Here is a 26,988-nt window from a genome sequence, read left to right on the forward strand (position 1 = left end):
AAGCGGTTGTTGCCCTTGAGGAATAAATTGGCCATGTTGCATTAAAAAACTGATAAGCTAGTAATATCGCAGTAGGGAATGGATGGCAAACTGATAACAGGTTCGTAATTACTAGGTATCTTCGCCAAAAAGGATGGCAGCATCCACCTCATTTACAACATAGTACAGTATCAGCAATGCATCTACCTATTGTGGGAGTAGAACCCACAGCCTTCTGCATCAAAAGCAAGTATAGTACCTGTTGTGCTATTAACAATGCAAGTAGACTTACCATAAGCAGTACTAAACTTTTGTTCCCCTGCAGCTCTCAGCTCCTTGTAAAATCTACTCAATACTCCACTGTATCTCTGAACTTTGCAGCACAAGAAATCTGGAAAAAGCCAACATTTATTGGGGGAGGGGGCAAAAGCCCAAAAACCAGGGACACATTTTAAACATTGCTTGTATAATGTTGGAAAGTTGCTACAATAAAATGCTGTGTTACCACCATACATTTCACTGCCAAGTCTTGAACTCAGGGAAACCCTGTGCAAAACAGTCAGAGCAACATACCACTATGCCAAATCAGCTGCTTTGTGAAGGAGAGAAAGACTGAAACTTAAATGACCACCATTTTGTGAATTCAGTTCTCACCATAGCTGTCAACCTCTTAGCACAAAACACCTGAACAAAGCCAATAATGGGGGAATACAGCCTCCAAACATATTCAATGAATTTAGTTCTCGCCATAGCTTTCAACCTTAGCACAAAAAACCTGGACGAAGCCAATAATGGGGGAATACAGTCCCAAAAATAAGGACAAATTTCAAATATCCATGTTATAAACTTAGAAAATTGCTAGAATAAAAAGGCCATGTACTTTTGGAAGAATATGAAGTCTAAAATTCAAATGCCTGTTATTTTTATTTAATATTTGTTAACCAGGAAAGTCTGACTTGGAACAAAAGCCAATTTTCAGCAGAGCAGGGGGAAATACTTCAGACAAGTCTTTGCAAGATGGGAAGACATACAGACTCCACACAGAAAGCACCCCAGCCAAGAATCAAACCTGAGAACCTGTAGCTGTCAGGCAACAATGCTACCAGTGCACCACTGCACTATTGACTTTGCTAGCAACATCAAACATACAAAAACCACAGATCTTATGAGGAACAGAACAAATATGATGCAAAAATCTGCAAATTGTTCACAGATGGTGGTCGGTAGGGAATTCTGGAGCTTACTACCTGAACCCAAGGTACAGGGCTCAAGCCTGAGTATTCTCTACCCACCACCATGTAGCAAGTGGGGCATTTTACACACAAACACAGTGTAGCACCCTACTTCCATAGCATCAACTCTGTTTGTCATTCCCGTAGCAGCCCGCTTGTCCTCCATAGATTGAACCAGCAACCCTGTTCATCATCGTCCATATTTTCTATAGCAGCCCGTGTAAGCTGTTTCCCCACGAGACATCACAAGAGTAGACTGGAGCCTCCAGCCTGCAGGTGATGCAGTCTGGTGACCTTCCGGTTTGAGCGGTCATCACTGCACAGACTTCTGGGTTGGCAGGGTGGAGATCCCTGTCTTCCTTATTCAGACTGCCTAACTCAGCAGTCTGAGTTCTGAGTACTAAGCATGCATGCCTGCTTGGAGTTCTGAGTAAAAGGAACTCCAAGCATGCATGCGTGGAGTTCCAGGACCCGCAATTTTTTTGTTTTGTTTTCTTTCTACAGGTGGGGGACTCTCTTTAATTTTTATTCTTTTCTTTTTCTACAGGTTGGGGGCTGCAGTCCTATAGCATGAGCAGCCCCTGGCTCTAACACAGAAATGTATTAGCTAGTCTTCCAGCTTCACACTAAAAGGTAACAGATCTCTTGTGCCATGAAAATAACCTCTTCTCATAACTGGGGATTACCCTGCAATCCCCAGCTTTCCACTGTCCTGTGGTGCAGGAGATATTCTTCTCCACAATTCTCCTTCCATACACAACACCTATATTTCTCGGTACCGTGCACACCTTCACTGTGTGAAAAAAAAAAAAAAAAACGGCATGCAGGCCAATAGCACCCCCTGATGTTAAAAGTCTAACATGGCTTATGTTTTGCTCTGACATTCTGAGGGCAAACTTTAGACTGAACCACCTGTGTGTGTGTGTCATGGTACCTGGCCAAATGTTAGCATGTCTGCTGTCCCATCACAAGGACTTATCAACTGCCTTCAGTTCTCTAAAACATTGGCTGTACCACAATAAAGCATTTTCTTCTCCTTAATCCCTGGACCTCATTGTGGTCCAAAAGTAAGCGAACATAGGAAACGCCTATAGGAACCAGGGTGGAAACTCCCAGATATGCTCAGAATTAGTCCAAAATGATACAAAAATCACTGAACCCACAGATATTGCCAACATACTGGCAGACATTTCAGTGCAAACTTCACCCCCCTCTCCCCCCCTAAAAGAGAGATAACTATCCCAGCAGAGTGTAGCCTCCCAGACATCTCAAATGCGCAGGTGAAAGCTGCTCTCTCTAAAGCTAAAAACACAGCATCAATGGGACTAGATGGTGTCCCCGGCTGTGTGCTACACGAGCTAAATGAGGAATTAAACCCGCACATAAGGCAGCTGTTTAATCTCAGCCTTACCACAGGATATGTGCCCAAGGAGTGGCGTACGGCAACTGTGGTCCCACTCCACAAAGGCGGTGCCTCTACGGACCCTGGTAATTACCGCCCCATAAGCTTAACAAGTCTAGTCTGCAAAGCTATGGAGAGGATCATAATGGAGCTCATAAACAAAGATATAGGGACTTGCAGACATTGGACCCGACCCAGTTTGGCTTCGTCAAGGGCAGATCATGCCTTTTGAACTTGGTTGACTTCTTCGAAACAGTCACCAAGGCCATTGATGAGGGAAAGGCAGTCCATACAGCCTACCTTGACCTTGCAAAGGCCTTCGACACAATACCCCACTCGGGTATTGAAGAAAAACTTACCAGCTTAAATGTAAACCCATATGTGACAAGATGGGTTGCAAACTGGCTTAAGGACAGAACCCACAGGGTTAGAGTTGCTGGCGCTATGTCAGACTCCAAGCCAGTCACAAGTGGTGTCCCACAGGGCTCGGTCCTTGGCCCCCTATTGTTCGGCATCTACTTCTCAGAAGTACAGGCCAACATGGGAGGACTTTTGCTGACAAAGTTTGCAGATGACTGCAAACTGGGCGCCATAGTGGAAAGTGCATCGGACACGGATATCCTTCAGAAGGGACTCATGGAAACAGATAGCTGGTGCCAGAGCCATGGCCTGAAGTTAAACGCCAAAAATGTATAGTCATACCCTTCGGGAAAAACAAGGTAACCCCAAGCTACCATATAGGTGGCAATCCACTAAGCACAGAAGAGGTTATCAGGGACCTGGGGACCCAGGTTGACAGTGGCCTTTCTTTTGACACTCACGTTGCTAAAGTGGTTAGAAAGACCTTCTACATTGCCCACCTGATCATGAAGGGATTCACATCCAGATCTAGTGAGGTCATTGTTCCCCTGTACTCTTCACTTATCAGACCAATGATCGAGTACAATGCCCCATTCAGGATGTATCTCACCCGACATCTGCAGCAATTGGAGAGACCCCAAAAGTTCCTCACCAAAAGGATAAAGGGACTCCAAAATCTGTCATATGCTGCCAGATTGAAGAAACTCCAGCTCTATTCAGTTGCATACCGTCTGCTCAGAGGTGACATGTGCCTGACATACAAGGCCATGTCCAACCCAGAATTAATGGGCATGCTCCACCTCAAAAAATCCAAATCCACCAAAACCACTAGAGCAAGCGACTTAAACCTTAGCACGGATATAAATAGGACATGCTGAAGGGATAGATTTATCACTCAGAGACTCCCTATGCTGTGGAATAAAATCCCGGTCCATGTGAGGCAGAGCACCTCGCTGGCTCTGTTCAAGAGAAATCTTGACCTGTGGATGGGAGATCGTAGGTTTATCCCGGGAATCATCTCTGTGTCACTGTTGGACAGAGGCACAACAAACTAATGGGCACAGTATTTTTTCATATAAGGGGTGGCGTAAGCCACAAAAATTTGGGCTAGGCTTATAAATGCCTTAGGGCAGATAGCCTAGTATAAACCTATGAACCTATGAACCTAGACTCCTCCTCCTCCTGATTGGCTGACAACATGTAAATAAAGCCCAGAGCACAGCTGTTCTACAATCAAGCCATAGACCTACTTATCTCTTCCTACCTAACATTGCCAAAGTGGATGCCAAGTTCCAAGAACCTGGGCTTCCTCACCCCCAAATCCTCCTGGCACCTTTTGCATCTGTCAAATCAAATATGTTGACATATTCACTCTTCTAAATCTTCTCATTCACAGCCACTTGGAAATGAGCTATGATGGACACCCCACAAATCCCTGTTAGGAAAGACTGCAAAACCTGCAGCTGCAGCTCTATGACATCTCCACTCAAACAAAGCTGCCCAAATGGGACCTGAGGGAATGCCAGCACCATTCCAGCAACTCATTGACTCAATTGCCCTTCAACCTGGTCAACAAAATTTTGTGATACCATGCCCATTGAGTTCAGCTCCTGAAATGCAACATTCAGCAACTGCTGCAGTTTTACACTGTCTTCCACATCTAAGGCCTGAAGAAGAAGATAAATAACTTTCAGCTGACTGTATTACCTTTCCAGAGTTAATAACAACATGAAAAGAATAACATGTCACCAATGACATCTCATTGCTAACTCCAATTTCCTTCTTCTCTCTCATCTTGTAGACACCTCAGCCACTTTGTACTCCTCATGATTCTTTAGCTTCCTTTTCCTTCTAAATAGAAGGTTTTGAAGATGGATGTGGATGTCCAGTTGCATCCTTGAAGAATGACCTGGCCTGCGATGCTTTTCCTGCCATTAGATTTTCAATTCATCTACATTCAGTGTGCTTCAAAATAGAAAACACATCATCACTGACCTACACAATCCAAACCCCATCCCCCTAAAGAATTCCCCTATGGACTACCACCCCCTCCCTATCCTATGCTCACCAGCAGTACCCATCAATTCCATCAGACGAATGCCATTAAAGACCACAAGCAACCTATACTTCAAAGACCAGCAGGCAGACAATTAGACCATACACCTATAAAGACACATCTGGCATCTGCCACTTTCTTTTATTTATTTATTTTTTTCTTTAGGGACTTTAGCTGTACCTCTTTTCTTTCTTCAAGTGTTTATCTCCCGCTTTATTTTGTAAACTATAGATGCATAAATAGGTAGGTAGATAGATAGACAGACAGAGATAGATAGATAGATAGATAGATAGATAGATAGATAGATAGATAGATAGATAGATAGATACATCAAGAGAGAGAGATAAATAGATCGATAGATAGACAGACAGGCAGCCTGGCTGCCTTCCTTGCTAATGGGTAATCCTCTGAACATAAATTTCCTTTTTCAAGTTGACTCAGGAGCACATCTTCACCAAGAGACTTGCTGAAAACTCACATAGCTGGCAAATGGATGTGTAACAAAAAATGTCTGCGGCCCAGGCAACATAAGCACTTTGTTGGCCACTCTACTTAAGCCTGCTAGCATACCTTTCCTTAACGTTGCCCAAAAATAGTGGACAAAACCTTAACCTTATGGAGAGAAACCCTAAATTCAAAGACAATATTTTAAATATTACTGTCCCTCCCTTAAAATGTAATTGAGCAGTAGAGCAATAGGTCATGCATCAACATGACCTGTCCATACCAGCAGAGGCTTGAAACCGTAACTGCCCCAAAACTGCCACTCAGCAGCAATTCCCAGCAATCTTAGACAACAAAACCCCTGAATGACAGACAGAAGCATAATACAAAATCAAGAGTACTCCACAAAAATCTTCCACATCTGAACAGTGTGAGACACCTCTTTATAGAATGTCCCCAGTCTCCCTCCCACATTGCATTTCAGCCCAACTAAGCAATTTATTTGTTTGCTGACATGCTATCCAGGGTACTGCACTGTGCATTAAGACCTTTCCAGACAACTCAGGAGCACTGCTTGTCTAAGTGACATGTCCAGAGCTAGACAGCTAGTAATTTTTTATTTATTTAACATTTGTTTACCGGTAAATTCCAACTGAGCCAGATCCCATTTTCAGTGGAGGTCCAGGGAGAAAAGCTACAGGGAGAGGTCTTCAGAATGTGTGAGGAAACCAAGCACTTGGACGAAACCCACACAAATGTGAGGAGGGCATGCAGACTCTACACAGATGGCACCCCAGCTGAGAATTGAACCAAAGAACCTCTTGTGTGAACCACTACATCACCCACAAATTGAAACTAAGCAAATCACACCTTCGACTCCAGAAAGCAGAATGTAACAGCTCATGACCTTAATACCTTTCTCTAACTGGCAAGCAGAATAATGCTGTGTGTTCTCAATCCATACCCGTTTTGTCCTCACAATAGTTATCTTTCTCCAGAAGTCATTGTGGACCACAGACAGCCAAAATATTACCAAGCCCCAGAGACCTTTCTCCTATCTTTCAGCTTCTTTTCTCCAAAAATCATGGATCAAGTCAAAAGAAGCTACATGTGGACAAAGACCCAAAATCACTGACAGTTTCTTACATGACACTTTGCCTCTCTCTGCCCCCCCCCCCCATCTCCCCCTTGTAAATTTAAATATAAATTACGTATAAGCATTCATTTTTTTGAGAAATGAGCAGAATGTGAACTATACTATTTGGCACTTAACTGACCAGAATCCTAAGCAGTCCACCTGGAAATTAAAATGACCTTCTTTCCTTTGCTTTTTCTCTGCCACTGTTTTTTGTAAATATTATTTGAGTCTGGGCAAAACTGAAATAAAATCAAGTGCACTCTGCACAAACAGTGACAGATACATGATTTACGTCACTTCCATAAGCATGAAACTGTTATATCTGGCATCCTTAACCATTTGTAATCCTCAGTGGCCTAAGAACCAATATATTTCTACTTTCCCTGTTCCTTTCTTTATCTATCAATTCCTCTGTGACTGGGTAAATATAGCTTAGCGCAGGGTCACTCTGAACCATCAGGGACAGCTAAGAGATATGTCCCTACATTCCATTAGCTGGACAATAAAAACCTGGGCAGTATAAGAAGCAGGGAAGAACCTCCCCTACCTAAAACCATCCAATCACCAGCTGGGTGGCATAGAGGGGTAAAGGCCTGAATATGACTTAGGCCACTTGAATTCAATTAGCAGATCAGGTGCCTGACAGTGTTTGCAGGGAGAATGGACATACCTATCCGGGAGGGCAGGATGTGAGGGCAGAAATGCTTCCACCTGCGTGGGATCAAAAAGCAAAAACACAATTTGGGTCCAAAGGCATCTCGACAGGATGACTGAATTGAAGCCTGAAAAAGCATTTTTATGTATGAAAGCTTGCTACTTTGTTTTTTTTAATAAATCAACCTGTAGAGTTGCCTTTGAGCTGGAGATGTATTTTTTATTTTTTTTGGTTTCATATTTCTCCTGGCTCGGCATTACCTACTTGAGCTACATTACTTTTCATACCTTTGTGGGAACAAGTATTCTGAGCTTCTGAGATATGGGCAAGAAGGTGTCTGCAAGCGAGTTTGGGCTATCAAGGTCCTTGGACCCAAGATGGGGTTTTCCCAGTAACCTCACCTCATGACAGGTGTGGCCACCAAAATGCCACTTCAGTATAAGGGTAGGTAGGCCATCAAACCAAAAACAGCAAAATCCTAGAAGTAACAATAACAGCTCTATGGTTCCCTCTTGTCAAACCTGCATAACCAGAGTGGAAGGCATTAGTGACCTCAGCCAGTGACTTATTCAGTGAAACTCACATGAGACTAGGAGACTGTGTCATGGAAAATGCTGTGCTACAGTATAGATGATTCAATGACCAAGCAGCATAAGGAAAGGATTGCAAGGGGAAAAAAATATGCAGCTACAGCACCCAACAAGCACCAGGTGACCCAGTACCCATTTTGAATGACAGGTCAATTCATGGCCTTCAACCTTAATTACAGTGCACAAATTACCTCCCTGCCCAAAAACACTGACCAGGAAGAGGTACCTGCTCAGTGCCATGGCACTCAAACTGGAATCACCGCAGCCACTACTTTCTTACTTCATAACTCAGACAACAACACTCTTGAAACACAGCACTATCACATGCCTGAGCTGCTAAGGGAACATGGCTGAAATGTGAACATCACCTCCCAGAGTCTTGACAAAGGTAAGAGCATCCAAAGTTACTCGGACCCTTATACAATTAGTACATGACCTGCCACTCTCCTTCAACCCTGGTTGTAACATACCCTGGACTTGAGTTTGCAAGGCCAGGTTTGAAGGTGGTGGCAGGTCATGTACTTACTTCCATAAGCATGACAATCTAATATCTGACATCCTTAACCATAATAATCACTCTCTCCTAACCCACCTCTTTACCTCTACATCGTTTCTAATGGAATTAATCTAATGCCTACTGCACTTTCAGCCAGTCCACCTAGAGGTGTACTTATCTATTCACTAGTGCTTTACATGTGCTGACCTCACTATCCTCCTGGTCTTCTAGATGCTTGTAGCTGGCACTTGCAAACTACCATGCCAAACTAGGGAAAGACCCATATGGGCACACTATAAATACTCCCTAATGATCCCTCTTTACTTCACCTGACTTCCTTTTTCACCTGACCCCAACCCCTAGCATCACGTCCTTTGCTTACCCCCCCCCCCCTTAGTCTTACCTAAAATATGCTTAGTCTGCACTGATAAACCCACAAGTCAGGAGATAAGAGTTGATCTATGTACCTGATAACCTCATTTGTTCTGCAAGATTCCAATAATATATCTCAGATACATTAATTCACAAACAGTGTGCATTTCAGTGATAGCTGCAAATGACATAAGTAGAACATTACAGCTAATCATATAGTTTGTAATCACAAAACAAAACATCACCGAATCAGTAGAGAACATGTATGTTATTGATGTTCTATTCTGTTAGAAGTTGATATGTCACACAATAGTGTGTTCTGGCTTGGGATGATGACAGAAAAGTTAAGTCTAATCTTTATTTTACACCAATTCATTTTATTCATAATGTATGTAACCAGGGAATTAGTATATCTAGAAATGAGTGGTTTCTGGCCATAACCTTCAATTTTGGGGTGTATGGGGGGTGTTGCCTCCTAAAACAATTGTTTCATGATGTATGGGAATGCTTTGCTTTTGTGTTAATATTTTGTGAGGAAAATCAGGTTGTAGTATTAGGTATTTTAGTAATCATCATTCATGTCTCACTGAAATGTGATTAATTGTATTAAATCAAGCAGAAGGTCATTAAAGGAGACAGCATTATATGGTATAAAGCTATGATAATAAGTATTTTAATGGCAGGTCTTGGAATATATTGCCTGACATTCTAACCATAAACAATAATTTTCTCATAGTAGGTTACAGTCAGTAACCATAACTTATCAACTTGCTTCTCGGTAAGGAGGAGAAAAGTACCTATGAATGGAATAATTAATTTAATAAATTATTCTTTCGCTATCCCAGCTTGACTCACACATTACCTGCATTTTAAAAATATGCATTAGCAGACATTAAAACCATACTTATTGATGTTTACATCCATATCTAAAACTTACAGTAACAAATAAACATGTACAAATCTAGTGTTGCATAGAGAGAGAGAGAGAGAGAGAGAGCTATAGAAATTATAGAGAAATAATTACCGGAATGATTGCCGTAAATAATTTTATAAACAATTTCATGTTTGCATTTATATAGCATTGGGCATTATGGATAATAGAGTTGTTATGCAAAGTATTAAACTCCTGTGTTAGTTTCTTGTAACTGGACATTCTGAGAGAAAATTCTAACGCAATCATTTCATTAAATGCATTTATGATGATGCTTCTAAGGTTAATGACGGTTGTACTACCATTCTTTCAATTAAAAGAATTTGAAACATTCAGTGTCTAACATTGTTATTTCTGGAGTATTTATCTTAGGAAAGGGACAAGATGGGTAAACATGTATAGTCTGCACACAACATGGCCAGTTTCACTCTAAAGCCTTCTGTAGAACAATACCATACTATCTTACGGACGTAATGATTAAGATACACACACACAAAATTCCCCAAGGTGCTGAGCAGTGACAGTGTTTGGCAATTTAAGAGAACCTGTTGTTTTGATTATTTTATAATTAAACATCTCAGAACAGCTGGAGACAGAATGTGAAACCAATTATAAACCGATGCTGAGATAGATAGTTGTAAATATATCAGAATCCAAACCTTGATACAACGCATAATTATGCATTATTTACTAAAACATAATTACTTTTCTTGATAAATGCAATGCATACATATAGGAAGTGATTGCACTAACTTAAGTGCTGCTTGGTAAATTTAATGTCTTCATATAAAATTATGCACTTATGAAGCTGACTCATACATTTTATGCTAAATGTAATATTATCATTAATATACTTCATTATTATTTTCATCATGATGCTATCCCTTTCGCATTTTCTTTTGGTGCATTGCTTCTGCTCCCAAGTACAGCACATTAAAACCGCTGGTGTAAGACATCATCTTCATAAAAGCAGGATTATTTCTAAAACAGAACAAGCAAAATGATGTGTAGGTGTCCCTACAGGTGGGTGAGTGGTAATTCCTTGGGCATCAGTTGCCCGAAGCACAAGACAATGAAGGATACTATGACAATTGCTGTTTTCCATAGGAAATCACTGTGGGTGTGATTTCTAAAGGAGTGCAAACAGCAATTTCCTTCTTTTTGAGAGATTCCTCCCATCTTTTAGTCAGTGTGACAGCGGAGTTGGAATGCATAAGTTTGGAGAGGTGAAGTGGCTTGTCCCCCTACATCAGGAGGGCTGTGGTGTAGTTTGCCTCCTGAAAAAAATAAAAACACAGTTAAACTTTTCTGCCTTTTGTATTTCAGAAATTAGATTTTTGTTTGTTGTTATTGCTTGGGGAAAAGAAAAGGCACTAGAAGGCAAAAGGCTGACACGAAGCAACATCCCATTCTGATAAAGGCAGCTATGGTTTCTGTACTCAGAATAAAATAAGCCTTTGACCAGAAATGATTTACTAACTCAAACATTGTTAAATATTTGTAGTGCCAGAGTAATACAGCATTTGACTCAGAAAGTAAATTGAGGTTTTCTTTCTAATTTCATTGTCCTAAGGAAGGTTTTTAAGCACGGCATATCCAAGTCATACTACATTTAAGAGAAGCTGTAGCAGAATGCACACAAAGGAGATTTGACAATAACAGTATATTTAGGTCTTCCTTTGTCAGTTACTGGGAATAGTAATTCCTTTCTAAACCAATTGTAGGGGTCTCTGTTTTCAGAAATAAGTAAATTCTATTATTCTAAACCATGTTTAGCTGCCTTCAAGCTGTCTAGTACTCTCATTCTAACCATCTGTTCATGTATGATATCAAACATAACACACAGATATTACCTTAAAGAGAAAGATGTATGGAAAATACACATGGCCCCTCTTCTAGAGGTATAGACCTTTGGCATGAACCGTTATGCTGAAGTATGAAGTGTGTTACTGAAAATGATATTTGAAATCTGTGATCTTATTTTTGTCAGATACAGAAAGTACAAAGCTGTCCAGCTCATTCTTATTTCAAGTGTAGGATATTGTCAGGCTTTAAAAAAAACAAACAGTATTGCAGACCAACAGAGAAACAAAGAGATATGCTTGAAACACAGAAGAAGAAATGTGGCATGCGCTAATCAACAAAGGAAAACAAAAAAATGCAAATTGTGCCTATACTTTCAAAACAGATATTACTACTTTCCCAAAATGTCGAACCAGTAACAGCTGTACCTGAGATTTACTAGCTATAATCTCGAAACTGGAGATTTCCCATAATGCTTATCCCTTTTCTTTCCTGTCATACCTGAATGTAAGCAGAATATCTCAGTGGCTTGCCCCACTTATTGCTGCAGTTTGAAGCAGTCTTCCAGTTGCAGGAAATTAAATCAGCAAATATTTCATATCGGAAATGCTGTTATAACTTTTGTTTAGTTAGCTACTTAGAATGGATATGCACACAAGACTGTGATAGTTATCATCCTGCTATGAATATTTCTTCACTCAGCATGGGAGAGGAATGATGGCTGTTGGGATTTTGGTAGGTCTACTAAAGAAAGACAGGAGTAAAAAAATAATTTATACCTACTTTATCAGATGCACTGAAACTTGGTTTGTCTCATGGTTTTAATCAAACACCAATAATATGAATTTATTTAAAATGTTGTATTGTTTTACCCATGCAAAATACAAGGCTTTTGTTAATAACAACTCCTTCAATTTACCTTCAGTGTGCACAGTGACAGCTTTCTTTGCAATGGATATGCAGCAAAAAAATTAAATGCAGTTATTTCTTAGTGACTGTTTAAACATCCATTGCACTTGTGTTACCCCTGTATGCAATACCCAAGTGGACAAATGATGCTGGGAACTGAGGAACCCTACATATTGCATGAAACATTATGTATGAGTTCACAGCTATGGATAAGTAACTTAAATATAGCTAAACATGCTGTGACCTCTACCATTACATAAAATATGAGAAAGAGTAGACTGTCTCTGAAACATCGATTGCTGTCATCCAAATAAAGCTTTACAGCTTAGGCTTCTCCATCAGGTAATCTTTTATGTTTCACACCTATGACAATTCCTTCTTTATTACCAGTAATACCATAATGGCATGGAAGTTACTGAATAATGTATAGAACCATATTTGACAAAATAACAGATAAAGATTTTTTTCTAATATTTCAACAGCACCAGAAAATCTGAGAATAAAATTGTACAAGTGACCAAGAGTTTAGGACACAGTTATTATGCTATATCATGATGTCTTCCCTTGGGATCATCCCTGATAATAATATCTAAAATACAGATAATGATAGATTAGGGCTTGTATAATAAAATGCACCTCTGTGTCTAGAATTGTATTATTGGATCACTGGATGAACAGAGTGATTGGACCATGGCCATGTGTGCCTTGCAAAATAACTGCCATCAGGCTTTACCACACTTTTCAAGGACAGTGACACCTGCATGACTGGTATTTAAGGTGCCATCCAGCCTCCCAAGTTATGTTTGAAGGAAATCAGAGAGTCACATTGCTTAACTTGTGAGGACATTTAATGATGAACTGATGCCTTCATCATGTTTTACTTATTTTTTGATAAAAAGGAGATCAATGATAAAAGAATCCCTAAGGTGAGGTAATGGACAAGCACAACTTTCCTTAGGAGTCTATAAGACACGGAGTGTATGGATAAAGCTTTTATTCTCTCCTGGTAACTAGCATTCTTGAGAAAAGATCTTTTTACTTAGGAATGTTTTGTGCTTTTTTAATGTGTCTAGTGAGGTACATGCCAAAGGGTACCTTACATTCTAATAAAGATCTGACTAAGGCTGAATAAAGGGAGATGGTCAAAGCCCGTCTTTATGTGGGTTTATGCTTAAGCTCCACAGATCCAGTTTTAGCATCCTGCAGACTACAAGAGCAACAGGAAGGAGATGCCTCCATTTTGATTTTTTTCATAATTTACTGCCCTCTGCACTTGTTTTTTGTTGTTTTTTTTATTTTTTCTGTGGGTATTTAAACTGTATTTGCCTTAATATTTCTACACACTCAAGTGTGTTAGCTTGTACTGCATTTAAAATGGTTTTGCTACTGTTCTAACTGCTTTTCTGCAAAAAGAAAAAAAGTTCTCAGCTTGTTTCCCACCTTTTCTGTAACTAGTCTAGTCCAGATACAGATTTTGCAGATTTGCTGCATCCAGGATTGTTTTGTAAGTTTCTGAGCCCTCCAGACCTTTCTGTTTTGTAGGGAAGCCTTCTAGCTTATCAGTGGGAGTGTAAGCACTAGGTAGCCTATCTACCACAAGAGGAGTGATTTCTAGTCCAGAAATTGTAGCTTATTGGCCATTTTTTCCATCCTTTTCAACTTTCTGGTTTAAAAGCCTGGGTTTGCACACCATGTAGCAGTGCTCAACTGAGGTAAACTATTACCGGTGCCAGAAAGTCTGCTCTTTAATTTTCTCCTTAGAACATGCTTGTTTTTTTTTACTTCTTGCACTTCAGTTTGTGTATTTGGCTAGCACTTTAACAGGCTTTTGTAACATTTATTGTAGCACACTTAGGTGCTATCAGCACTAGCTGTTCCTACACAGTAACAGCACCAGTACTTATTAGTTATGACTACCCCTCCTGGTATGATTGTAGAGCAATTTCCTGTGATTTCTCCTGCTAACCTGGTGCACTTGGGCATTTTAAGACAGTGTGGCAACTGTCTAATGTACACAGACAGCCACCTCCTCTTACCTCCCAACACTCATACCTATGAGAGCTGCACTTATATCACCAAACTGGAAGCCGTGCATGCTGCAACCAAGACTGGACTAGCTGGTCAAGAGGAGATGGTCAATACCTGCAACTCAATACATAGAATACACAGCCTTCCAAAACACCAACCATCACAACCCACACATAGAAACACCAACCATACACCCACCTTTGTTGAGGCTCCAATAAAAATGCACCCAAACACCAGAGACCCGCGAGACAGAAACGCACTCGGCCACCACAACACAACACACCAACCCCATAACGCATAGCTCTCCACCACAGTGTGCCCCTCAACCCAAGCCCTTAAGGCAAAACGCTTTGCCCAATGTACTAATCATAGGAGACTCAGTTGTGAGGCACACTGATATTCCACTCACTAGGTCGAACAAGGAGAAGGTGACAGTCAATGTTCTATCAGATGCCAGGGTCCCCCACATAACACATGCACTCAGGTCACTCCACAAGTACAAATATGACTCAGTCATTGTCCATGTGGGTGTGAATGACCTGAGATGTACCTCCCTAGACTACATGAAAAGAGATGTGATGGAACTCTCGGATTATGTGGTCCAGGCAGGTATGATGCTAGCCCTAAGCAGTATTCTACCATCACCTAGAATGATACCACAATATGACCAGAAAATGATTGACTTAAACAGTTGACTAAGTTTTCGTTGTCATTCTAAGGGGATCCAGTATCTGTCTGCCTGGGATGACATGATCGACAGACCTCGATGCTTTGCCAGAGATGGCCTGCATCTGTAACCCCTGGGATTCTGGGTACTGGCTAAGGCTCTTGCCATGCCTATAGTGCCTTTTTTAGGCAGTGTTCCAAAGACCAAAATTCCATCGTAACAGTTACAAACAAATTCAGTCTGAGAGTCATGCTGCTCAGTGCTAGAAGTCTAAATCTCAAGATGCACTCATTCGAAGCTCTCCTCAAAATGGAGAATGTTGACATCTGTGCTGTAATGGAGACTTGGTTTAAAGAGGCAGAAAGCACTCCTGCCCTCCCAGGCTACAACTCATTCCATACCTTTCGGCCACAGAATACGTCTGGAAGCTCCAAAGGTGGTGGTGTCTCCATATTCTTAAAGGATATGCACACCTGTAGACTGGTAACCCAGCATAATGCATCTGAGATACTTCAGGTACAACTAATATTGGGTAAGACAGCAATACAAGCCATAGCCTGCTACAGAACCCCAAACATGTCCCCAGACTCTCACTCCAACTTCTTAAGCACTGTAGAATCTATCAAGGTCCATCCCAGTACTCTTCTATTGGGTGACTTCAACTACCCTTCCATCAATTGGGCAAATTATTCAATTACCAATGTACAGGCCCAACGCTTCCTGGAAATTATCAATACCAATGCCCTGGACAACCTCATTCTGACTCCCACTAGAGGAAGCAACTTCCTTGACCTAGTTATCACCAATGTGGAAGACAGTTGGTCCACACCTATAGTCGATTCCTCCCTGCTTAAATCTGACCACAAACTAATCACTATGGAAATCTCCATCTCACTTACACCCCCACTAAAGTAACCATCCTGAAAAATTTCTCTAAAGCCGACTTTGGGCTACTAAAAACAGAGGTGGCTAACTTCTCGGCACTCATGCCAATGGAAAATAGCTGCATGACAGCCGAATCATACACCAATGCACTGTATGAGTATGTACACAAATGCATAGACTTGCCATACCAAATAGAACTAAGACACTCTCCTCCAAAAAAAGAAGACAATCTGGTGGTCTCCAGCCATCAATAAACTCTACAATATTAAGAATAAACTGTTACAGAAAAAAATGAAGTCACAAGACAGGAAAACCTCCCTCATCAGTCTCAGCATAAAGCTGATATCCCTTATAAAATCCTCTAATGCCAGCTATGATGGCAGATGCAGCTGACAACAAAAACAACCACAAAGCCTTCTATAGCTATATCAAAAAACCTCAAAGGCAATACCTAGTTTTGCTCTGAGTTACTGCACAATGGCACCTCCTATACTGAGCCAACAGATAGAGCCAACATACTGGCCAACATATTCAGTGACAACTTTACCCCTCTCTCCCGCCCAAGGGCCCTATCATAATACCAGAAGAAAGCCTGGTACCTATCATTTCTGCAGCACAGGTAAAAGCTGCATTGTCCAAAGCCAAGAATACAGCATCCATGGGACCTGATAATATCCCTGGCTGCATCCTACATGAGCTACAAAATGAACTGGCACCACATCTGTTTGCCCTGTTCAATCACAGCCTTACCTCAGGATATGTCCCTAGCAAATGGTGCACTGTTACAGTCATCCCACTCCATAACGGGGGGGAGCAACTACTGACCCTGGGAACTATCGCCCCCATTAGCCTGATGAGTCTAGTATGCAAAGCTATGGAGCGCATCATCATGGACCTGCTTAACAAAGATACTTGCAATCTCCAAACTCTTGACCCCACACAGTTTGGCTTTGTCCAGGGCAGATCCTGCCTGTTGAACCTGGTTGACTTCTTCAAGGCAGTCAGCAAGGCTATGGATGAGGGTAAGGCAGTGCATACAGCCTACCTCGACCTGGCCAAGGCCTTTGATACCATTCCCCACTCAGGTATCATTGATAAACTCACCAAACTAGGCATCAATCCTTACATCACTAGGTGGGTTGCAAATTGACTCACAGACAGAACCCACAGAGTGAACTTTGCTTATTCCAAGTCAGACTGTTGATCAGTCACAAGTGGAGTCCCACAGGGCTCGGTCCTGGGCCCTATCCTGTTTGGCATCTACTTCTCAGAAGTCCAGGCCAACAGAGTAGGACTCTGGCTCACCAAGTTTGCTGATGACTGCAAGTTAGGAGTCATTAGCAACTCCCCAAGTTTTGCAGACATCCTACAAAAGGGCCTCTCTGAGACCAGTGACCGGAGTCGGAACCATGGCCTGAAGCTTAATGCCAAAATATGCGTTATCATCCCCTTTGGAAAAATCTCAGTTCCCATGAATTACCACATTGATGAGAACCCACTGAATACTGAAGGGGCTATAAGAGATCTGGGCACCCAGGTCAAAAGGCACCTCATCTTCGACCACCACATTGCCACTGTGGTCAGAAAGTCCTTCTTTGTGGCACATCTTATATCCAAAGGTTTCACATCCAGGAAGAAAGAGGTCATCATCCCTCTCAACTCATCCTTCCTTAGACCAGTCATCGAATATAATGTCCCATTTGGGATATACCTGACCAGACACCTACAACAGCTGGAGAGGCCACAAAAGTACCTCACAAAAGGATCCTAGGCCTTAAACACATGGCCTACATGGACAGACTCAAGAAACTTCAGCTGTTCTCAGTCTCTTATCATCTACTTAGAGGTTATCTCTGCTTGACTGACAAAGCCATGTCCGACACAGCCCTACTTGAAATGTTACACCTAAAAAAAATCCCAATCCCCCTGCGCCATACACTCCAGAGATCACAACCTCATTACCACAATTAACAGAACTTGATGGAGGGACAGGTTCATCTCCCAAAGACTGCCCATACTCTGGTATAAGCTTGCCATTCACAATAAGCAGAGCACCTCGCTGGCCCTCTTCAAGAGAAATTTTGATGAGTAGATATGTTAAAGAAAGTTCACTCCAGGGATCATTTCAGTGCCTGGGCAGTTTTTTTTTTGGGCTAGGCTTGTAAAGGCCATTAGCCTAGTACACACCTATGAACCTATAAACTTCCATTGATTAGGAAAATATGCTTTTTTGCAATTAAGTGGAAAATATAGAATGATTTTCTGACTGTAGTGGCCACACAATGGCCAAAAGAGAAGAAACTATCTACCAGCGTGAATAGATCTTTAATCACCATTTGCATTGATTTGCTGTTTCTGGAAGCGGATAATACATTTATTGACATTTAGTTTAAGCACTTTTTCCATAGGTGTTTATTACTGTTATGTCATTTTGGAAGGTGCATGTATTTTCAGTTTTGACTATTTCATCTAGTTTGCAATTGTCACCTAATCTGGTCAACCAAAGATCATTATATTCAGTTTTGAAGTTAGAGAATTAAATGCCTAATAGCAGTGGACCAAGCACAGATCCATGGGGATATCACTGGGCAGCTTCTCTCTGTTAGAGGAAGTATCTGCTACACAGACAATATGTTTTCTGCCCTTAAGCCATCTGGCTATCCATCTTACCACATAGGGAGCAATGATTAGGGCCAATAGCGTATTTACAATTCCTTCATGTGGTGTGGTATCAAACACTTTGGCCAGATTAAGATCAGCAGCATGAACAAGATGACCGTACCCACTGCTTCTGTAACCGTCTCAAAGAAAAGATCAGGATTTAGCAGGCATGCTCTGCCTTATACAAAGCCAAGTTATTGTGGGTTAAGCCAAATGAGATTTTTTTATCATGACTGATGAAATCAGTAATGATGACTTCCATGGCTTTCCAAATCAAACTCGTAAGGCTGATAGATCTGTATTTTGGGTACAGGATGTTTGGACCTCGCCAATTCGCCCCCAGACGATTCGCCCCCAACCGATTTTTGACCCCGGATGGTTGGACCCCAGTAAAAAATGTAACGTTAGAGCATGAATAGAAAAGAAAGACTGTTTAAACATTCTTAAAATTAGTTTAGACAGTCTTTCTTTCATATTTATGTGCTTCAACTACAGTAATTTTAGAAAAAAAAAATGAAATTATAATGAAAAGCAATAATTGAAAAAAAGAAGGAAATAACCAGTTGGATAAATACCGGAAGTTTGCAGCATGATCTATTCCGGAGTTAACATATAATGGTAACAATATCAGTGTAAAAAAATAAAGTAAGTTAAGTATAACAATGCAGATAAGACATTTAAAGATAAGTTATCCCTAGAAATGTAATGTAAAAATAACACTTATATACAAAAAATATAAGCAGTAAATCAATTAACAAAAACTCTGGACTAGGTCATGCTGCTGACATCCGGATTAATTAACAAACAGTTGTAAAACATAATTACTATACCTGACATACCCCAAAGAAAAGCATAATATCAGTACCGATTATAAGAAATGCAGATTAAAAAACAATAAGTTTATGACAGAACAGCAATGTAGAAATTTAAAATACGACTGCAGCCTAAACAGAAATAATTAGGGAAAACCATTACAGAAATAACAAGTACAAAGAAAATGTATAGTAAAAAGTAAAAAAGAAATACGTTTAACTACCTGAAACAAAGAAAATGATGAAAAAGGGTAATGAACTGTAAATCCATGTATATAAAAGGAATCACATACAGAAAAAGATTAAGATTAAGAATATATAATGCATTAGTGTACTGCCACCGATTGGTAATAGTAAGATATTATCATAAAAAAAATTAAAAAGAAATATAGCTGAGCAAAGCATCAGTTAAACATATCGAAAATTACCTCAAAAAGAAATTGAGAAAAAATAAGTTATAATGGATATCTAAACTGCTTTGCGAAATGCAACCACGATCAGACAATCAAATTTTGGAGATGTGACCAAAGAATGTCCTATAACTGCAAAATGAATAAAAAAATGATTTGATTTAATTTTAAAGAAATTATTTATAGTAGATAATAGATTAGTTAACATAATATAATATAAAATAAAAAATATATATTTAATTGATGGAAAACATATGTTATAAAGTATGTTATAAAGTAACAGTAGTCATAATATGTTAAAACATAACACTAGTTATTATATGTTAAAGATTTAAATGTTATATTTATACTAACCAATGTAATTAAACAAAATAAAAATATTAATAAAAAATATATTTACAAATAAAAATTAACAGTGTTATTATTGAATAATTAAGTAATAACTTAATGATAAAGTACTTAAAAGAATATATTTGGTTTCAAATAGTCTGGGATCAAATAATCCGCAGTTGAACTGTCCACTAAAAAATCACATATACAATACATATAAATTTATACATTAAATTGTATAGAAATGCATTGCGGTCGAACCGTCCAGGGGCGAACAGTCCGGGGTCAAATAGTCCTGCTTCCTGTATTTTCCCTGGTCAGTGGTTTGTCTACCCTTACTGAGGGGCATCACTACAACAGTTTATCAGGTGTGAGGAATACAGCCTGTAGCTTGGTTTAGGTTAAACAGTTCAAGGAAGGGGTTCTGTGAGTATATATTTCACAATGTTTAATAGACAACCTGGTATGTTATCAGGATGCAAACAGGAAGTGTTTTTGGTTTTTGAAATAAGTATCATTAAGACATGCTCATTTATAATGATAGTGGTGGGACTGACTCAGAAATGACTAGTGACGGGATGGGAATTTTGTGGAGAAAATGGCAGCGATCTTATTTGCCATTATATTTACAGTGTCAAATGAGATACTCTATCCTTGCCTTTATAGTAGACTTCAGTTTCTTTGTGAGGTTTTCTTATACTATACTCATTGCTGGGGACTACTGGCCCTACTTGTAGTTTTAAGAAGTGTTTTCCCTTTCTTATCAAGCTTGTTTACTTGCTTGACCACCAAGATGATTTATTTTTGAATTTTCCTCTGTATTTTGTTCTAGTGTCAACTGCTAGATTGATGCATTTTTCTAAAAAGGCATAGAAATCGTTAGTATAACTGTCTGTATATTCAGGGTCAGCACTGTGAATTTTACGGAAACATTTTTTGATTCTGTCATATAATTTGCATAGGTTTAGTGTTTCTGAAGTCGGCAGTGTAGTCACTGGAGGAGAAGAAGTTTTGAAAGTAAAAGTCACAAATTGGAGTTCTGGTATAACTGATGAATGCAGACCAGTAAGATGGAACAGGCAAGTGCTATGTTAGTGAGGACCATATCAAGAATGTTTATGTCAGTGGCTGGTTTGGGGACAGTTTGACCCAGGGTGTTGTTGTTTACTCAGTTAAAAAAATAGTTTTTGTTAGAGATGTAGGTGCTCTAGTCAATGAAGGATATTTGTAGTCACCAAGGATTACAGAGTTGTTGCTCATATACGAATATCTTGCCTAAAGAATGCAGAAGTTCTAAAAACTCCCCATTGGAGTGTCCAGGAATCTATCTTGAAGGACAAAGTTACTGGCAAACACAGAGATTCCGTTGCATTTTCAGCAGATCTAAAAGCATGATAGCAAAAAATCCCACTCCAACACAGTTTTCAACAGGTCTAAAGGCAAGGTAGGCAAAACGTTCAGCACAGAGAGAGTGCTTTCCTTCCATTTGAACCATATCTTAATTTACACATGCACGGACATGCTCTAGGTGCATATGTGCCTTAAGATCAGGCAGATTATTGTTAAGACAACTGGTGTTGAGAAAATAATAATTATGTTGCCCAATTTCTAATTTGATGTTTTTTTCTGTATGTTTTAAGCAAGGATGTTCATTAGATGAACCCAGGCTAAAAAAGGGACTGTGAGAGCTGCAAAAGCTTTAGCCAGTATGCAGAATCCCTTGAATGAAAGATGCAGGCCATCCTTCACAAAGCAAGTTGGCCTCTCAGTCATCTCTTTCTAGATTTAGACCTACCAAATTCTCCTCATAGAATGGAGTATTCTGCTCATAACAAGACTCTTACCATTGTCTGACTGGGTCAGATATCCCAGCATTATGTTAAATAATCAGACAGTAAACAAATGCCAAAGGATAGTCCTACATCAGAGGACCTGTATCTGCTTCTAATTGCAGGCATTGGCACACCTGACATGAGTAATATGAAGTGATGTAAATTAGCACTGTGATATAGTTTACTAATGTTTCACTCTCTAGAACACACAGTTTTAGCAATGCTGTAGAACTCATTTCATAAGATTCTTTCCCCTTCTCATTGCTAAACATCTTAGCTGTGAGCAGGGTTTTTTCACAGTAATAAAAAGTACCTAAGAAGAAGGATGAGGTGAAGATCATAGAGCTATGTATAGTTTTAGAACTTTTTTTTCATTCGCCACCCTGAATTAAAGCACCTAGCAAAGACTTGAAGTCACAATATCAAAGTTGCAAAAACCTTGATTGGAATTGAGACTAGCTCATGTCAAGACAGAGTGTGTTTTCTATTTGGAATACATCATGCCAGAGGTTTGTAGCAAAATTCAGATATGATCTGCACCCCAAAACTTGGTGTTATCAACATATTGGTACGCAATAACACTTATGCATTGACATTTCAATCCAAAACCAAAAGCACAGCACTAAATCACCTAAGAAATAGACAAAAATCATAATATCTACTGCAAATCATTTATTAAACAATCTGTTTCAAGTTAACCATCACATTTGTACTGATATTATCACTGTCAACAAGATAAAATATCATCCTCTAACCTGCTACTGATGGATTTACTGCACACCACCAAGTGAAATGGCATCAGAAAACCTGGTCTAGGGATCTAGACCTCTTCTGCAACATCAACAGAATGGTTTGGAGGCACAGGTATATCTTGTAAAGGATAAAGCTGCTCGGGAACAGACTCCTCATCTACATAAAACAAACTTCATCTCTGTCCACTTTCAAGCATAACTGAGATCTGTTGATGGGAAACAGAAACTTTACAACAGGACTGCCCCCTTTAATAATACTGGAGAGAGGCAGCTCCTAAATGGTTTATCCCATGCATGGGTCCCCTCAAATTATCTGTGGTATGATCTTGGTTATTCTAATTAGGTGTAAGATATAATTATCAACTATGGCATGGATAAGGCCAATGTATAACAACATTGGTTAGGTTATTTTGAGCACAAAAAGTGAACCTAGATAGGCTTAAAATGGTCTGCAAGGACAGCTAGACTAGTACTTGCCTATGAACCTAAATGAAGTGAACAGGTCATTGTGGGCTTTGAAGATATTCTGATCTCTTAGTTGGTAAAAGTAATTTACATTGTCCTGTTGAAGAAAAATGCATTGCTGATATTATACTGTACTTAGAAGCTATGAAATGTTAATATTTGCAATGCAATTTTGTATTAACATTGTAATGTTCTACACGTGAGTAACCTTTCTCTTTACAAAACAGTTCTATGTGCCTTGCAGTAGAATACTATATAGGTGTAAAGTAAGAAACTGATGGAAATAGGGTCTATATTAGAACATCGAAGTTTCAGAACTTTGAATGTTCTAATATCGACCCCTAGTAACCGAAAACTGATAACATCTAAAATTCAGAACAGCAAATTTTTTCCTAGGGAAAATATTTGCTGTTCCAAAACACATACACCCAACACAAACAGCAATCCACACACACACACACACACACACACACACACACACATACACACACACACACACACACATCTAAAATCTTACATCTACCTCCTACACTAAACTGTACATACACCACTATCTATCCACTTACCTTAACCCTAACCCTAAGGTCCATCACTATCGCACACAAACCTAACCCTAACTCACCTACCCCACCCTAACCCTCACATCCACACATTCGCACACTTACCTGACCCGCACCCTAACCCTAACCCACCTAACCCTCACATCCACACAATCGCACACTTACCTGAACCCGACCCGTAACTTTCCACCACAGCTCTGAAAATAGCGAAGCAACAGGAACGGACAACCGAATTCTTTCCCTAGGAAAGAATTTGGTTTTCTGTAACTTCGCTATTTTCAGCTTTCGCTGAATAGGGGTCAATATTAGAACATTCGAAGTTCTGAAACTTCGATGTTCTAATATAGACCCATGGAAATACTGTCTGAAAACAAATGACATAAATAATAAGTTTATATTCCAGTACTAACATTTAATCTACTTAATGAAGTTGTCAGATTGCTACAAATAAGTGAATTTTATATTATTTTTATTTTGAATGTTAACCATGGCAGAGCACTGATTCCATTGGATGCATTTAATAAATAAACTAAATACATAAATACATACATAAGTACAAGTATACATACATAAATAAATAAGTAAATAAATAAATTGCATTATTCTCCAGAAAAGGGTTCATTCACATTCTGCATTTTATTTTTAAGTAGTGACCAGAGGACTGTCTGGGGAAAATGGAAAGTGGAAGTATTCTTAAAAATTTCTGTGCAAGTCTATACTGCTTTAACAGTGTAAAACTGCATACAGATCTCTCTCTCTCTCTCTCTCTATATATATATATATATATATATATATATATATATATATATTTCTTCCTTCCATTTTTCCCTTGATAGTAATTTGGTCAAAACTACAAAGCAGCTTTCATGAAGATGTAGACCCTCAGAGTTTTAAACTTGTCAGAAGACATTTTATTAGATGCAAGAAAACTGTATCTTTCAGGATAAAAGTTCAGAATAAATATCACAAACAGTGAGTTCAGAAAAGCATACTGTAATGTGGAAGCTGTATCTTGAAAGGTTTCTATATTACAGTAAGTCTTCCTAATTCAGAGACCATTCCAATGCTACTAATTATCCTCTCTCTCTTGTGCCTTAATACAGAGGGTGGTCTTGCTGTAGAATCCTAATGCCAAAGCAACAGTCTAGGTGAGCAGCTAATGCTAATATTTGCCATGTGCTCTCCCTGGAAATATCAATGAACGCTGGTCTGCTCAGCTGGATGATTCAGAGAATTGCTTGATCAAGATAAATTTTACTCTAAGAAAAAGTGAACACTGTCTTTGAAGGCATTAATCCATTCACACCTATGAGGGTACTCAGAGCACAGTTAAGGACGGCAGAGCCATAGATATGTGTTCATGTCTGCGTCTGTTTGTGGCGATCTGCCTACATGTCTGTAATGTGTGTGTAGGTATGTATGTGTCTTCCTAAGGTTGTCATACTAGGGAAGGTAGGCAGCAGATGTTGACTTTGCGTACGTGTGTGTGTGTGTGTGTGTGTGTGTGTGTGTGTGTGTGTGTGTCTGCCTGTCTGTCTGTCTGAGTGTGTATGCAGAGGTGCATGGTTAGTTTTTCCAGTAGTGTGTGTGAGGATGTGGGGAGCTGTTTGTGCATTCTTGAATGTGTGTGTGTGTGTGTGTGTGTGTGTGTGTGTGTGTGTGTGTGTGTGTGTGTGTGTGTGTGTGTGTGTGTGTGTGTGTGCGCGTGTTTGCATGTGTGTGTCTGTGTGTGTCTGTGTGTGTGTGTCTACATGAAGGATTCTGCCTTTACAAGTGAGATACATGGGCTGATATGGAAAACATTAGCACAGTCAGGTCAAATAGTGCAGTATTCAGCACAAATACATGGTAATGAGGCCACTGTATAGGTGTTTCTCTATGCAGATTTACTGTGTTTCTGAAGATGAGACTCTATCCATTGTGCTTATTACCAACCAGTATTAGCCAAATAGCACAGGTGGAGAGGATCTGTATGAATTCAGCCCAGAGATACATATCCTTGCTCCCAACACAATGTGTAACTCTTTATATTTTGGATACAGGGGACCAAAAAGTTGCCCAAATGAGGACCAACTGAATTCAAGTTGACCAGCTATCATAAAGCTTTGTTTACGTCATGTTTAAAGTTATATTCTGTATAGGTTCAGCAATGATAGATTCTTTTCTTATGTTTCCTTCAAGTACAATATTTGGAGCTAATTTTCCACGTGTTGAGAATGTTTAATATAGAGACAGGAAAACAATGGACCCCAATTCCTAAGTCATTCGCCATCTAGTATGCAAGAGGTATTCTTGTTTCATATAGGTGTAATCACCTGTTCCTTAGTTAAAAATATATGAATGTAATCATTTTTTTTTCAGACTGATTTGCTGATTGTTAGAATGTTTGTTGAAGTAACTTTAATTGTTAATATTAATGTATCTATTCACTTCATTTCTCCACAGGTGCTTTCTGGCAGATGGGACATCTAAAGGTGCATGGCTGAACAGATCCAGTATCATTTTTGCTGGAAATGATAAGTGGTCAGTAGATCCAAGGATTTCAATAGGAGGAAGCAGCAAATTGGAATATAGTTTACAGATTCGGAAAGTGGATGTAACAGACGACGGTCCATATACATGTTCTGTACAGACACAAAATAATCCAAGGGCAGTACAGATGCACTTAACAGTACAAGGTAGGACCTCCATGTTAAACTTGTTAACTGCTTTGTGCTACACAGACACACACACACACACACACACACACACACACACACACACACACACACACACACACACACACACACAGTAAAATTTCATGCCTGAAATCGTTTGGATTGTTAATCTTTACCATACTATCTGGAATTGTGTTAAAATTAAGAAATGCATTATTCTGAGTAAATTTTGACAGATACAGTGTTTGTTCTGTTTTCCCATTTTTTATTTTGCCTTTTCTTACTTAATTTCCAACAAAATGATATTTTTTAGATGAAAAAAAAAAGAATTTAAAAAAACTAATGCCTATTATGTTGCAATCATTGGCTGGTTTGGTATACTTTTTGACTTAAACAAGGACAACATGGGACAGATGAGAAAAAAAATGATTGCAAATGCAATACCTGTGTCTCATTCAGGTTCAGATGTGAAATATATTAACAAATGCATAGTGTTGCCAAAAATGTAGGTAAACTGACATTAATTCTGTCATATGTGCCTTATTAGTTTCCATTAAGCAGC

The 26,988-nt window shown here is 39.5% G+C and overlaps 1 protein-coding gene across 2 annotated transcripts in view; it reads left to right on the forward strand.

Moving 5' to 3' along the window:
• The window catches only part of NEGR1 (neuronal growth regulator 1), a 3,526,818-nt gene that overhangs the window by 1,127,057 nt on the left and 2,372,773 nt on the right, over positions 1-26,988 (forward strand). For both annotated transcript variants that reach the window (XM_044085807.1, XM_044085808.1), the window contains exon 2: positions 26,215-26,447. In XM_044085807.1, the coding sequence (XP_043941742.1) occupies positions 26,215-26,447 (233 nt within the window). The remainder of the gene's footprint in view (positions 1-26,214; positions 26,448-26,988) is intronic.

The sequence above is a fragment of the Protopterus annectens genome, chromosome 10.part0 (genome assembly GCF_019279795.1).
Source record: "Protopterus annectens isolate FY-2018-M chromosome 10.part0, PAN1.0, whole genome shotgun sequence".
Classification (NCBI taxonomy): Eukaryota; Metazoa; Chordata; order Ceratodontiformes; family Protopteridae; genus Protopterus; species Protopterus annectens.